Raw genomic sequence first — 16,494 nt, 5'->3', positions numbered from 1 at the left:
CTATCTTCAGACCGCCTGACATGGCAGCTGCACAAAGCAGACACACAGGCCTGGGGTTGGGGCACCCTCCCCTTAGAGAATTTGGGGCAGAACCCTTTTCAGACTCTTCCTTCCACCTCTAGAGTTTGCAGATCAGAGAACCCAGGCCCCAAAAGGCTCAGGGACCTGCCCAGAGTCACACCAGGATCTCAGTGGAGCTGATGAATGCATTCAAGACCGGCTGAGCTATCTGGGAGCCGTGGTTCATTGTGGATTCATATTTGGCTTTCAGAGAAGTGAGCCTCTGCACACCCACACACGGCCAACTCCCACATCAAATCTCCTTAGGGTACCACCTGCAGCAAAACTTACAGATGTGCTCTCCAAAGTCAAGGGTGTTCCAGGGAAGGATGTGAGAGGTCTTGATGCAGCCAGCTTTATCTTCAAATTATGCTGACTTTCCTCCAAATCAAAGTGGAAAGTTTGATCTACAGGGAGTTTTAATTATTGATGTTTTAATCTCCAGGAATACAGAAAGTAACAAACTGGAATAAAACCAAGGGCAGCCTGGTAGCGGTTCCCAAGCACGTGAAGGGTCAGAACTGCCCTCTAACTGGCATCATTTTCCCCATGTAGGCCCAACCCTCCCACTACGCCCCCACCCTGCTCTGGAGAGAGTGGCATTGCTTCCCACACGTGCCAACCTGGCCGTGGCTCTAGGAATGACAGCAGATGACAGCCCCAACGCCCTATCAAACTCCAACCATCTCTTCAGTCAAGTCACTGGATCTTCTCCTGCACTTAGGCTGCTGACCTCTCCTCCTTCCTGGGACCTGCAGCCCCCCAGCCAGGGCCCCTCCTCTCCCATCGCCCTGGGCCATCCTCCCCCCCCCACCCCCCGCAGGTGTCCTGTCGTGACACGTGTGCCGCTGTGTTGCTCGTGAGACTCTCAGCTCCATGTAGTCAGGGCTGCGGCCCTCCTGGTCACTAACGCCCAGCTCTGCGGGGGCTGGGAGGACAGGTAACCTTCTTCCTTACTACTGCGTGGTGATGCCTTCCTGGAAACCGTGCGCCAATCAGCTTGTTGAATCCTCACAACTCCAGGAAACGAGCACTGCAGTCTGCATACCCCAGAGAAGGGCACAGATGCTATGGTCCTGCTCCTCCTTCCCCAGGACGGAGGCCAGTGGATGCCTCGGGCGCCAACTTCAAACTCGACTCAGTCTGATGCAGAAGCTCCGTCCTTAATCACTGGGCCTGTGTGCCGTGGAACCCCAGTCCAGGCCGGTGCCTCCGAGTCCTTCACGCTCCCTTCCTTAGCTCATCTCCTCCCCAGGCAGGTGCTCTCCTATGACTTGACCCCTACGTGCCAGCAAGTCCAAATCTCTCCACAATCACCAGCTGCCCATCTGCTCGATGTGTCCGTACCCCACTGTTCAGATTCTATGGGTCCAAACAGAAGCCGTCTCCTCGTCAGCCCTAAACCCACTCCTTCTCCCGGATTCATCAGATGGTGGCCTCACTGTCCCTCCCATGGCCCAACCAGGGAACTGCAGAAATCAACCTCTGGCCTTCTGTTCCGCTCAGCAGTACAGAATGATGTGTGCGAGCATACAGGTTCTGAAGAACACAATTCTAGTCACAAGTGCAAGAAAAATACAACAGGCATAACTTTAACAAAAGAAGCATAACACTGGACCAGAAGAGTCAAAACAACTTGAGAAAGAACAAAGTTGGAGGATGTACACTTCTTGTTTTCGAAACTTAAACACTTATATGATTCATTGATTTCTTGATAGAGGTACTAAGGCAATTCAGTTTTGGAAAGCACTGTCTTTTAAACTTGGTTCGGAGACCATTGAACATGCATATCAACTTAGATCCTTCCCTCACACCTTATAACAGTAATAATTTGACATGGCTCATAGATCTCAATGTAAGAGCTAAACTGTAAAACTTCTGAAATAAGACATGGGAGAAAAATCATTCATCACCTTGGGTTAGGCAGAGAGATACAATACTAAAAGCATGATCCATGGAGGAAAAAAAACAATAAACTGGACTTCATTAAAAACACTCATACTTCAAAAGACATCATTAAGAAACTGAAAAGACATGTCACAGACTGGGAGAAAATATTTGCAGATCTTATGTCTTACAAAGGAATTGTATCCAGAGTATTTTAAGAATGCTTGCTTTAAAAAAATAAGAAAACCCAATTAAACAAGTGAGCAAAAGATATCAATAGAGATTTCACCAAAGAATACACACGAATGAGTCATAAAAACACAAAGAGCTGCTCAACATCATTAGCCATTTGAGAAATGCAAATCAAAGTCACAGTGAGATATCACTTCACACCTAGAATGGCTTTAACCAAAAATACAGAACAAGCATCGGCGAGGACGTGGAGAAATCAGACCCCTCATACACTGCTGGTGGGAAGGTAAATGATACAGATATGATGGAAAAGAGTGTGGCAGCTTCTTTAAAAGTTAAACACAAGTTTATCATAAAAGCGAGCAACAGCACGGCTAAATATACACCCAAAGAAAATGAAAACAAGGCCAAACACTTGGCACAAATGGTCAGAGCAGCTAGTGGAAATAACCCAAATGCCTATCAACTAGTGACTGGAGGGACAAAGTGTGATAGCCAGACAACAGACTCCTAGTCAGCAATAAAGAAGAAAGTGGATACTGACACTTGCTACCCATGGATGAACCTCAAAAAGCAAAAAGAAGTCAGATGCAAAAAACCCCACATATTGTCTGATTCCATTTCAAGGTCCAGAAAAGACAAATCAGAGATAGACGGTGGATTAAGTTGCCTGAAGCTGTGGGTGGGAATGGATCTTGCAAATGGGGAAAAGAGCTTTTTGAGGTAATGGAAATGCTCTAAGATTGGTGTGCTGTGATGGCTGCATAACTCCGTAAATTTACTAAAAAATCACTGATGTGTATACTTAAATGGGTGAATTTTATGGTAGGTAAATAATACTTTCTTAAAATTGTCAGTGAGGGAATGGAAGTTCTAGACTCAGATTCAAGTCCTGCCTGGGTCTCTTTTCCTAGCAGCTGTGTAACTTGGGCCAAGTCACTTCAACTCCCTGAGCCTTAGTTTTCTCATATGTAAACTGGGAACTAAGGTCATACACTTCAGTTATTGGGAGAATTAATACGGGTAATATGCCGAGCACAATGCCAGACACACAGCGAGCATTCAGTAATGTTAGCTATTATCCTTAATTGTTATGATTACATTCAATCAATTATCAAGTTTCGCCAATTTTTACTTGGTAAATAGTTCTCAAGTTCATTACCTTTTCTTGGTAATTTCTCCCCTGGTGCTGGGATCCGTACCACCTTTTAGAAATAACACCTGTTGCAACCGTCCAAACATCCCCCAGGCCTATACCCCTACATCCGCCTCCACAGGGCACACAGGCCCCCAGGCCAGGTCTTTGCAGACTCTCCCACCCCATCCCAGACACACACGCCAAAGCGAGAACTTCCCCACACACAGCACGAGGCTGCGTGCATCCCTTCTCTACAAACGCCCCTCTCCCTCCCTTCAGTCCGTCTACTCTCTCTCCCGCACAGGCCCTCCCAGACCCTCCAGCACTGGGCTTTTCTGTGCCCACAATGGTCACCTGTACACGTCCCATCGCCAACATTGAACTGAGACACAGACTATAAAACACACCTCCTATCTTGAAGTATGAACCCAGCACCGTCCCAAGGCGACTAGTACACTGTAGGGGCTCAATGAAATGCTGACTGGTCAGGTGGACACCAGTGTGCAGCACCTTCTCGGCTTCTCCATGGGCTTCCTGACAGCTTGGGCCTCTTTTCAGCAGGTCACTTAAGGAAAAGTGACAGAAGTTATCCAGGAAAACGGAAATCCTCATAAGGCTCAATCTATTTGGAAGAACTGTTGTAAGAGGTGATGAGAGGAAGCACAGGGTCTGGCCTTGGGCTGAAGTCACTGCCACTTCCCACCACTGCCAGCAGTTCATCAGAACTGTGAGATGGCTGGGGATGTTCATCTTTCCAGTCGAAATGTTCCTAACTTACCCGAAATCAGTTTTGAAACTCTGAAAGGGGTCTGTTAAGAATTTTTGAGACAGCTCACAGTGGGAATATACACTTGATTAAAAAAAAAATTTCCCCAGTTAGTTCTAACGAGCAGCAGGGGTCAAGATCCACTCTTATGAAATCTGTTATTTTTTCCTCTATTTTTCAGGATTCTTACTGATAAAATGGTGGCAGTTATGCTTAGATTTATCTATAACCGAAAACCCTTCTGAGAGTACAATTCACAAGTGTTAAATGGAATCCTTTGTCCTGTTCTCAACACCTTACGTCATTGTAAAAGTAAAGTCTGACTTATTAAAACTGTCTGATCAATAAGTATTAATGTTACTATTAGAAATGAAATGTAAAATCCATTAAAGGACAATTAAAACAAACTGCCAAAACCAATCTTAAATAACCCACAATCAAGAGCATCCGAAAACAAAGGCGTGAATGTAAAAGATAACTGAGAATAGTGTTTCCAGAAGATTAAGCTGTAGATCCTGTGTGAATAAAGCCCTATTTGTGGACCTGGAATGTTTTTCTCTAATCATAGAAAAAGAAAAGAAAAGAGATCTTAGCAAAATATTGACTAGGCATCACTTTTGTGCTTATGGTGTAACGAGCCCTGAGACAAAGATTGGAAATGATTACAAATATACAGTGACACTCACTGTGACATAAAACTTAGTATCTTAAAATGAAAAAAAGTTAAAATATCACATCCTGTAAACATCTATTTTTCTTCTTTGGAGATGTCCCAGACTGAATCTCTTTTCCTTCTTTAGAGAAGCGTTCTGTCACTGATGGTGAAGAGGCTTAGGACCTGTCACCCCAAAACATGCCACTTTGGGGGTACAAACGATTTTTGAGCTGAAGTTATGAGTCCCTGAAACCCTTTACCTGCCTAAAAGCAGAGCCTTCCCAAAGAATGCAATTGTCATAAATCCCCTCCCCAGGCAACTTTATATATAATCTCCTCTTCTGGCACCCCACTCAGCCCCCAGGACACATGATCATTTCTCCTATCTGCTTTGCTGAAGGCCCATTTATTTTCTAGAAAGTCATTTGCTTTTACGTAAGTGCCCTTTCTTCCCCATCCCTCCCTTTCCCCAGCTAAGCTGGGTGGAGAAACCCCAAGCTAACCCTCCCCTGGAGCACCTCATCACTGGATCCCGTGAAGGCAGGACACACGTGCGAATGGCCTTCTGGCTGCTTTTCTCCTACTTGTCTGTCCTTTATCTGCCCAATCTATGAGGTCTGGATGGAGAACCTAGAGGGCAGGAGGAAAATGCATTCTGTTCCTCCCCTGTATGTCTGGTTTGACAGGATAGGCATCTATCGGCTCCCAAAGCTGTCTTCTGTTTTAAACATCCTGGAAACATAAGCACCTGAAAGAGCTGAAGTTTTAAAACTCTTTGAGACACTAGGTCTAGTTTAATTTTTCAAACTATTAAAAAAAATATATAAACTATATCAAAGTGCTTACTGTGTTAAGCAAAACTGCTATGAAGAAAAGACTTAACAGTGGTAAAATATTTACCTCGTATATATCTAGAGAAAAAAATGAAGATCCTTACCAGATTTTTTATAAATATACTTAACCTCCTATATGAATATTATTCCATCTTTTAACATTTCATTATTTATTTTATTAAAAGATAAATTTGAAAGAGTAAAAGTGGATGGTGGCAAAATAATTTCAAATTAAATTTTCCTACTTGAAAAACCAACAGCTACATTTCACAATGGAGGAAAACTGAAAATAATTCCTTACTGCTATTAAAAGGGCTTCCCTTGTGGCTCAGCTAGTAAAGAATCCGCCTGCAATGTGGGAGACCTGGTTCAATCCCTGCCTGGGTTAGGAAGATCCCCTGGAGAAGGGAAAGGCTACCCACTCCAGTATGCTGGCCTGGAGAATTCCATGACTATATATGTCCATGGGGGTAGCAACGAGTTGGACACAACTGAGTGAATTTCACACACTAACAGACTTGTAAGCTATTAAAAATGGCTGATTAAATAAAGGCAGGTGATACGGTTCTAAATACAGAATTACTGGAAGCTAGTAAAGCATGTAACACAGAACTGCAATATATATAGTCATGGAGGCAAATACTGGGTCATATCTACTCAGTTAGAAGTGAACAAGGTTTAGAAAAGTCAGAGATGCCATATGAACAGAGCACATAAAAGACACAAACAAAATATACTTCTTCAGCATGTTAAAAACAATCACATCAAAAAAAGTATACAGATAAAAAAATGTCATAGATGACATAAGAAAATAGTGTGTGTATATATTTTTTGCATATATATATATATAAATCTACAGTATTTACCACTGTTGATATATATATATTTTGAAGCAGCTTTGATGCTGCTATCATAAACTAAATTGTACAGCTTGGATTATTACAAGTCACAGAATCAAGGTTTAAAATTGGAGTTCACATCCCCAGCTACATTTTTATATACATTTATTTCTCAGCTTCCACATGATCTGGGTCGGGAGTCTTGTGGTATTTGGATTTTGTCGGAGTTTCTATGCAGTGCTCAGCTGCTAATACACTGCATTTGTTTTGCCCTTTAATAACATCATTACCAAGTTGATTAAAATTACATTAGACTCATTATATACATAAAAAATATTGTCACATTCACTAGCTAAACAAATGTTACTCTCATTTTATAACATATACTTCTGTACCTTGAAAGCTTAAAAGCCCCAATTTACAAGAAGAACCATCAGTGTTAGGTTTTCTATTCTCTACTGTTCGAACAAGAGCAAGGTAAGGGTGAAAACAAGCTCTCCAGTGAAACCTAAAGACATACTTTCTTGGAGTGCCCAAAACTTGGTCGCTGTTTTGGTCATTGTAGTGTAAAAGAATATTCTGAAATACATTGCTGATTTGTTACCATGAAACTGAACTTTTTTCACTGAACCAACCAACCAAAAAAAAGATTTCTGAAAAAATGATAGCCACGCTATTTAAAAAAAAAAAAAAAAGGACCAAAATCTGAGATTCCTAGTAATAATTAGGATCATTTTTTACAATTTTACAAAGCAATAATTTAATGGCCTAAGAGCAGCAATATCCACTGACAACATTCTTTAAAGGAAGAGGGCCAGGAAAAGACCATGTAAGTATCTCCCTGCCCTTTGTAGAGAGGTTTCACAGGAATTTAAGGGACAGAAGTAAGAAAGGACCATATTATTAATCCTGCTTTCAAATGAATTTCAAAGCAGTTGGTTCTGCTATGAGTGACTGGTGATCGGTAACTTGCAACTTCAGCTGGCATCCACTGGAGAGTTATGCACACACTTCCTGGGCGTCTGGCAAGCATACTCTGCTCTGAGCTTTGTAGGAGTCAGACCAGAAAAAAGGGCACAGACACACAAAAGCGGACTTCTCTGTGAACATGGACACACTGCGTGCTGCACTTCTGAAAACAAAACTTAAACTGCACTGATTTTTTTAAGCACCATTAAGTGGTTAGCCTTTCTCTCCAATGTCTTTAATTTTCAGACTGAAAGCTGAATGAGAAAGCTGAGCATTCCATGAGATGCTGAATCAAGTCAGGGCAAACCCTCAAGTCACTTTAGGACCTGGGTTAAAAATAAAACGAGGGGACGTGGCGGTGGACGGACAAAACCTGACTAAAAGATAAGTTAGGGAAAAGGAGAATAAATTATTCCATGGATCTAGATTAAAAGTTCTTTTAACATTTTTTTAGTTCTGTTTGACTGTATATGGGTAGATGCCTATATAGTAGCTATTAAAAAACACATACACTAGGTAGAGCCTTAAAAATATCTATTCTACTGCTTTTCAGTGCTTTGTAACATTACTCAAAATAGAATGGGCTAAGAGAGTACAAATATTCAGATTTTGGAGAAAGATATTAATGAAACTGTGCGTGCATCCCTAAATGCTATTGCTATGTTTCCAGATTAAATTCCTTTTAATGGGTTCGGTGATGATGCACGTTAAAAGCTCGTCTTTAAGCAGCATCTAGGTGGGGATGAAATCACTTCCATATATTCTTATTACTGACATACATGAGAACTGTGCGAGTTCTTTACAATCGTATAAAATACTGCTTTGGCAATTATAAACATAGCAATTCAGGTCTCATACGGTTTCTATTCTCTTGTCTGCAGCAAGTACAAATGAATTCTTACAGCAATACTGACTCCTGCATAGAGAGTCCATCCCGATTTCTGTAGTGATACGCTGGAGGCGAGGGCCCTGAATACTGAAACCCGGGTGAAGTGGCGTCTTCCAGAGCTGGGGAAGTTCTATACCGCACTGGACCATCTACGGAGACTGAGGGGAGAGAGTGGTCCTGATAGGGGGCGTGGTGAAAAGTGGGGTGTCTTGGGAAACTGCTCAAGTGGCCACGGTTGACATCTCTTGTCCACGGCTGTCCGTGCATCTCTGGTCTCCACGTGTAACCAACTTCTGACCATTTTCTGTTATCTGGCAAACAATCCCCTGGAGGAAGGATGAATCTCCCATTCTTTGGGGACCCTGAATTGCCCGAATATCCGCCGGCACCAAGATCAACAGGGAGAACTTCTATTCGACTCGACGGCTGGACCAGAGGAGTCGGGCGGCTGTAAGATTTCTCTGGAGAAGCACTGATTGAAAGTGTGGAGCCGTAAGGTCTCCGGGAAGGATTTGTGTGTGCCCCGGGGGGAAACGGGAAGCTGCTGTTGGCGGCGGGGACCCGTTTTGGAGAGCTGCCCTGGTAGGTGGGGGGGTTACTGTACGAAGGGGGGTGCGCAGGCCCGCGATCTTCCCCGTCTGGCAGGAACGGGTGCTGGGCGTAACTCGAAGGCAGGACTTTGAAGGCGAACTTGGGCGGGGCTCTGGACGGGCTGGCGCCCGGCTCGGCGGGCCTCCGGGGGCTCTGCGCCCGCGCGCGCTCCAGCGCCTCCTCCACGGCGCCTCCCGGACCGTCCTCGGGCACGTTGTCGTACTGAGAGGCCGTGGAGCCGCGCTTGCCCTCATCTGCATCCAGCACCTTCGTCTTCTGCCTCACGTGGGGAGCCCGGGGGTCGGCGAGCGCGGGGGGTGCGGCCCGGCTCCGGCCTTCCACAGCGGACTTGGCGGTCTTCTCCAGAACCGCGGCCTCGGAAGGCTTGTGCCATCGGGGCGCGAACTCCTTCCGGGCGCGCGAGGTGGCGTTGCTGTTCTGATTGGCCGCCGCGTGGTTGTACTGCCCGGAGCCGTCCTGGGCGCCCGGTGGGAGTCTCCTCTGCGCCTGCGCCTGCGCCTCCGCCTCGTCGCGAAGCCGTTTACCCTCCTCGTCCGACGACTTCCGCCACTGCTGCCTCGCCCTCTCGGGGGTGCCGGTCCGGCGTGGGTGGGGTGGGGAGGGCTCGTGGATCTTGTGGGGCGAGCCGCTGCCTCTCCGACCGCCAGGGTGGGGACTCGACCTGCCCACGCTCCTCTGTCCGTTGCTCAGGTGAGTAACACCAGCTGACTGACCTTCAGGGGGAAGCTGCCCCAAAGGTTTCTTTGGAAATTCATCCTCTTTGCCTAAAGGGAAAGACACATTCATAAGTGCCATATGTGCATGAGCAAACAGTACCAAACCTAAGACTTACAATCAATGAATTTCTGCTTACTCTTCACTTGCGCACTCAACATGCATACCCACAACAGAGACATGCAACATTTTAGTAGCTTAGGAGAAGCATTTTTTAGAGAGATTGACATGAAAACGTTCCAAAACTCAAAAGTCTTATTAGACAATGTGCAGATCGGAAGATTTTATATACCCTTATATGAGTAGTAAGAAAAAGTGATAGTGACTCAGTAGTGTCCCACTCTTTGGGATTCCATGGACTGTAGCCCACCAGGCTCCTCTGTCCATATTTCCCAAGAATACTGGAGTGGGTAGCCATTCCCTTCTCCAGGGGATCTTTTGGACCCTCAGATCAAAGCTGGCAGGCAGATTATTTACCGTCTGAGCCAACAGGGAAGCCCCATGAGCAAGGGTCACAGAATTGTATAAGATGATTATTAAATTTTGTTAAGCTATTACCTTTTTCAAAAATGCAAAGCTGATATTCTCATTTCTATTCCTAAAACAATCTTGCAGGTCAGTAGTTCAATGTCTTACTATTACATTCCTTCCACTTAAGCATTCCTCAACTAAAAGAGTTTAGACTCTCAGTAAAATAGTTTCTATCAACTTCAAGCAAGTCTGCCAAGTTTAAAGGTCAACTGATGACCAACTGTGGCTCCAAGTTATACCCAAATCACTCATTATTATTCTCTCAAGTAACTTCACAGGATAAAAAGAAACAATATTCTGTACTTCCAAATTAATATTCTAACAGGGTCCTACTTTAAATGCAAAAAAAGGAAAAAAGAAAGAGAAAATCATATTAGATACTTTTAGTTTTACATTTCAAATAACACCAGAAAATTAAAGAGGAATTAAAGGAATGCGCATTTAGTAAACAGTGTGTAAAAACAATCCACCATAATATGGACACCCATAAATACCATCTTGAAAAGATGACAGACTTCACTTGTAAAAATTCCAAAGTTTAAGATATATGCTTTCTACCTGTCACTACAAAATCATACATTCTCACTTAAAAATAAGTTGTTTCTCTCTTCAAATGTCCCCCCCACCTAACAAACGGTTAGGAGGAAGCCATGGGTCCACAGTTGTGAGCAGGCAGACGCCACCTTGCTTTCATGTAGCTCATGGTTTAGGTGATGATAACTATTATTTACCCACATATCATAATTTTAAGATATTAAAAAAGTTCAATGAGCTTTTCCTTGGAAGGGAGCGGAGAATGATGGTAAATAACCTTTAAATAGATGAGCCGCCAGACTCAGAGTTACTGAGCTAAAAATAAACTTTGTGTTTCCCTAATTCAGTGGGTTTTTTTAACTTTTTAAAAGGAAATTCTCCTTCTCTAACCAACTCTCATATGAAACTCCAATAAATAAAAAAATATAAACAAAGCTGCTCTAGGTAAAGTGGAAGGAAGAAGTAGGGAGGAAAGAAGACTAAGAGAGAATTGAACATCTGGGGAAAATAATACCACATCATATCCTGTCCCTATGTTCTCATATCCAGAGATTTCCATCCTGAAATCTTCCGGATACATAAAAGGCATGCATCAGCAAAGACTAATAGGATGTATGGTAAAATGCAGAATTGCAAATATAAGGCCTGTATTTCTCAGGAAAAGGAATGAAAAAATGAGGAAGTAATAGACTGAGGTGGTAATTTCATGCCTGAAGCAAAATGGAAAGGTATGTGTTATACATATGAGGGATTTTTAATTTTTCAATATAAAGGGTGAGAAAAGTATTCACCTTACACTTAACACTACTTTATATTCAAGCCAATATACACATTTCTCTAAGAAGAGACATTAATATTCTATGCATCTACACATCATATTAGAATTAAAAGAAAATTTTAGCATGTTCCATTTACTGAATGGTCAAGAGGCCAAAATCCACACCGGGAGGGAAAAAATCTGCAACTGTTTTAAAACATCCAAAAAGTAGCTTCTTAAAGGTCTTTCACGGTCACCCATAATACATCTCCCTTTCACCTTAGGAGTCGATAACCGGCTCAAAGTGCAGTCCTACTTATTTTGCAGTCTAGTGTCTAAAATAGTAACAGAATCACAACTGAGGTTTTGACAGAATGTCCACTCATTCATATGTAATTAGTCTTAATTAGAGTAATGATGTTATCACTCAAATAAACAGTACAGAGACATAACAGTAATAAATACCCAAGATCTATATAGCTAAGAAACTAGATATAGCAGGATTTGGAGGGAAAAAAAAAAATTCAGTGCAAACAAAAGGACATGATGTCTATAATTAACTGCTGAATGTCAGTCTCTCACTAGGAACGAGGACTCTAAGAGGTAACGATGGATACCTCAACTGAACAAAGCTATTTAGAGGATACAGCCCTTAGCTCCCATAAAGATTGTAAGTAGGAAAAAAGGAGAGTGCTTTGAAAGGAGCAATAGACAAGCATATAAGAAAGAGCCTTCTAAAACCTAGGTGCTTGAAAACCCTAACTCCTCCCCATATTATGGATAGTACTGAAGGTTAAGCCAGGGGGCCTACGCGGGAGGGTCAGTGTGTTCCCAGGCACCAGGGCCGGACCGCAGTGCTGGGGTCTGCACAACTTAGAACAGCGCGGGACAGCAGCTCCTGTCCACAGGGACCTGTGACCGGGGAGCGGGCAGGGCCGTGACTCCGCACCCACTTGTGTCCTCTACCAGCAGTCGCTGACGGATTCCCGTGACTGACCCAAGCCCTCTGAACAGTGCAAATCCTCAGCAGTTCAAGGGCAAGCAAATGTACACTTGCTCACATTTCTAAGGGCCTCCGTGGCAGTGGGAAGGGCCCTGTCTCTCAAGAGGAGGGACCTAGGAGAAGGAAGGGAAAGAGGGGAGGGGAAGGATGGGCCAGAATCAGGGAGAATAATGGGAGCGATGGGGCGGGGAGATACCCACAGCAGAGCGTTGGGCCTCCTGAGGCCGCTGCTGGACTGAGTGAGGCCCAGGACTCATCTGGCAACCACAGCAGCAAAACCCAGGGGCCCTGCGCCCAGGAGAGCTGATCTCTGTGTCTAAGTACAGGATCAGGAGAAAAATATTCTCCGACTTCATTATAAAGTGATTCCTTTCTGAAGCACATACACCATTGTCTCATGTGCTGATAAATATTCTCTGCCCTTTTCCCACACAAGTAGATCCGTATAAGCATTAAACATTCTTGGACAGTATCTTTCACAGATTCAAACTATTCAAACTATGCAGCGCCCCCCCCCCCACCCCGCCCAACGTGCCTAATACACACTCTGCTGCATTTGGTCTTTGGTTTAAATATCTCCTTTCACACCTAAGCAACGGGGTATAACTAAAAGATTCAAGCATAATTGATGTCAAACAGATGGCTATAAATAGGCAATAAGTATTAATATTTATTAACCATACTTTCATTCTGGACTTCTTTTCAAGAGACATGACATTGTTTTCTGCTCACCTCACTTTAGCTCCTTGCCTAAAATTCTGTTCTTCACTTCCTCCCCTGAAAACCAGGAGTTTAAATGAAGAAGTGGGAAAGCAGCATGATTCCCATCACACACAAGACGGACGCTTCTGTGAAAATACCACGCTAATGACACTTTTCACTAGGGTTCCATCACATAAATGGTAAATATCTTTATGCCACTGCCAAGAATTAGACTACTCTGCTCAAAAAAAAAAAAGGAACTGTAACTTGATATATTTCAGAAAAAGGCAAAAAGTTTCTTATTTTTCTTGAATAACACTTTTTTCTTTAAAACAACAACAAAAAGAACACTCCTTAGCATCCCTTAAAAAAAAAAAAAAGGGAGTCTCTTTAGTCCCTTCTGGCTGCTCCATCTTCCATCGTACTCAGGTCTCTGTCACCACCCAGTGGACACCACACGCAACTACAAGTCCCTCAGCCGGCCTGCCTCGGAAGACCACAGCGGCTTTCTGTATCCAAGCAGAGAACATCAGCCCGGAGAATAACCCAGCTCCGGGGTCATTTATCCACCCCCACCTCCTCTATCTCTGTCTACTGTAAAAAGATCTTACAAACTACCGCCACCAAGTTTCCTCATGTGTAGACTGGGGCTGAGTGTTTTGTAAAAGTTATTTGAGGGATTAAATGAGACACTGTGTGGAATGTGGCACAGAGCAGACACTCAATAAACATTAGCTGCTAGTTAGACGCTAAATCAGTCCATTCCATTACACAGGTTTGGATATTTTATTCTCATGTTTAAACAGTTCTGTTATATATATTTTTTCTATTAATGTATGTGTCTTTTACTAAAACTTGTTTTAAACTTTTTAAAAGTAGGTAAGTCATTTAAAAATAAATATTGGAATAGCAAGAATATAGTTAGTAACTGTTACTCCAAATGCATTCCCTGTGACAGGAAAGAATCAGTAGAGAAGGACAACACTACATGAGAGGAGGGACCTCCCGGAGCAGGGCGCTGGCCTCACTGGGCCCAGGCCCACACGCCACCACTGCAGTGACGGCTTAACTTCTGGTGAACCCTGATGACGCAAAACAAACCTCAGAGAAACACCGATTAGACTCCTTGCGCTTAAATAACTAAAAGCAAAGCATCTTGGTTTTTAGCAAAAGTGTGTTCTGAAAACTTTCTACTGTGCTCTCTCTGCATTTTGTTTTTTCTTTCCCTCTCATCCAGTACTACCCTTCATCCACCCTTCCCTATTTACCCTGTTTCTAGCTCTATTATGACTCTATTCATACTCTACTGTTGCTGCGTAAATTCTGGGTCTCCTCCGTGCACCCTGAGAACAGAAGGAATGTCTTTTTAGTTGTTAAATCCCCAACACAGCACCTAGCAGAAAACCTAACAGGAGGCACTGGAAGATGTTTTGGAATAAGTGAATAAAATATATTATCTACACTGCAGCATACTGCGAAGAACGAGGGATGAGCAGTCAGGAACCTCAGACTCGGACTCTGCTATCTGCAGCTTCTGCGGGCTTCATGTTTATTAGCATTTTAGTATCAGTTTCCTCTTCTATAAAATGGGACTTCTACTTGCTCCAGTACCGCATGTGGTTCTACAAGTGATGGTGAAAGTAAAGAGTGCTGATTGTTATGGTAACTTAAGCCATGGTTAACTTCTGTTGAAACAACATTATCTATCTATTAAACTTCCTAATTTTCCAACTAGGAGAGGCAGATTTAATGAATATTTGCTCTTTCTTAAAATAATGAAGCCGTAAGCAGCCAACAAGACACTGATTTACATGATGTCATCACAAGTATGCAGACGTTTTCACAGCAATGGGCCATGTTAACTGCACAGTATCTCCTGATCTTAACTGTAAGTTATACATAAAGCATCTGGCTATTTCCTTACCAGGCTCTGGAAGGTCGAGCTTTGCCCGCTTCAGTTCTGCCATAGAAATCTGGAGCTGCTCTATTACAAAGTCATCTTCGAAGAAAAAATCCTTTGCCAAGGTCTCCTGAAGAAATTCTACAAGTTCTTCCATGGACAATCTCATAAGATGTTCTAAGAAAAGATGAGAAAAATATACAATGGCTACTTTAGGTTGAGAAGAAAACGTATTTTATTCGATGTCTATTTTTAAGAGTGCACCACATACAACTTCCAAATAGCCTTGTGACTATCACCAAAACTCAGTTAGTACAAAACTGTTTCCTGATATTAAAGCACAGAGAAAAGCAGTTCACAGAGAAAAGCAGGTAGCCTCGGGGGACTGGGGAAAGGTGAATGCTGCTAAATACCTTCTCACAGGTGTAAGAATAACCATACCTGGGTATTATTTTTCCCCAGAGCATGAGCTCCTAGAGACCGGAGACTGACAAAGACCACCCAGGATGATGTATGTGTTTTCCTGATAACAGCTGTGACTGCCACAGGCATAGCCACTTCTAGGTCTGTATTTTAACTGTCTCAGAGTTTTTCAAAAATCTCGAAGGCAAGAATTCTACCACTAAACCACCAATGCCCCTCTCTGAATTTCTTGAAAATCTGGATTATTAATTTTATCTGTATTGATACTATGCCAGTGTCCTACAAGCAGATGTGTGTACATGCAGTTCAACTTACAGAAGTAAATGATACTTTACACATTATTCACCTCTTTGCTTCCCCCCAGTCAATGGTGTATCACTGATACCTCTCACTTCAACAAGTATGATTTTATGCTGTCATTATTAACAACTGCATAAGAATCCACTGTGTGTATGCTCTAAATTTATGAATAATTGGTCTTCTAATACTGGGCATTTAGGTTGCCTTTTTTTTTTTTACTGTTTAAAGTCACAGTGTGATTTTTCTTTTTTAAATAACAATGCCTCTAAATATTGGTAAGGGAATCAGGAAAAAAACAAGAAAAAATCTTAGGAGCCTCAGGTAACTATTGGCCCAGAAGCTTTATATGATGAAGGAACTTCATATAAGTCCTTGATCTCTGTCTTCCTAATGAAGAAAGAGTACACAACAGCAAAGGCTTTCCAGAGTTTAACCTAATGATAGTAGGATTTAAAGTAGTTGTTGTGTTTAAGGTTAATTTACAAAGAGTAGAGGAACTTTTTACTTGTCAAAATTAATCAAGAGTCATAAGTGAAACACAATTTAAGAGGAGGGAGAGAGTTATGGGGCTTTCTCACTGCTAAAGGAATGTTCAACTGGTAAGTATATACCTTAACACAGAGTATGCTTCTGTTCTACATCTTGGTCAGTTCATAATCCAGAGAGAGAGAAAAGAAGGGCATGGTGGGGAGAGGGGAGGGAGGGAGACTGACTGACTTCCTGCGGTTATAACCACAGATCTGAGTTTTGGGAGGCAGTTCACTGCCAAACTGCTTCATCTTAGGGCTGT

The 16,494-nt window shown here is 42.9% G+C and overlaps 1 protein-coding gene and 1 long non-coding RNA gene across 9 annotated transcripts in view; one reads left to right on the top strand and one right to left on the bottom strand.

Moving 5' to 3' along the window:
- Positions 1 to 1,625: 1,625 nt before the first annotated feature.
- Positions 1,626 to 16,494, bottom strand: part of USP6NL (USP6 N-terminal like) — a 210,209-nt gene continuing 195,340 nt past the window's right edge. For all 7 annotated transcript variants that reach the window (XM_061435711.1, XM_061435710.1, XM_061435713.1 and 4 more), the window contains 2 exons: positions 15,006 to 15,158; positions 1,626 to 9,604 (listed from right to left, as the gene is read on the bottom strand). In XM_061435711.1, the coding sequence (XP_061291695.1) occupies positions 8,238 to 9,604; positions 15,006 to 15,158 (1,520 nt within the window). In that variant the 3' untranslated portion in view covers positions 1,626 to 8,237. The remainder of the gene's footprint in view (positions 9,605 to 15,005; positions 15,159 to 16,494) is intronic.
- Positions 9,444 to 15,012, top strand: LOC133258959 (uncharacterized). 2 transcript variants are annotated; one of them, XR_009740210.1, is made up of 4 exons: positions 9,444 to 9,530; positions 11,951 to 12,046; positions 13,168 to 13,281; positions 14,040 to 15,012. It is a non-coding gene; the product is annotated as an uncharacterized LOC133258959 (long non-coding RNA). The 2 variants fall into 2 exon arrangements; XR_009740211.1 differs by lacking the exon at positions 11,951 to 12,046.

This window comes from Bos javanicus, chromosome 13 (assembly GCF_032452875.1).
Source record: "Bos javanicus breed banteng chromosome 13, ARS-OSU_banteng_1.0, whole genome shotgun sequence".
NCBI lineage: Eukaryota > Metazoa > Chordata > Mammalia > Artiodactyla > Bovidae > Bos > Bos javanicus.
Note: the sequence above shows the minus strand (reverse complement) of the source record. Positions and strands in the feature narration are given on the sequence as shown.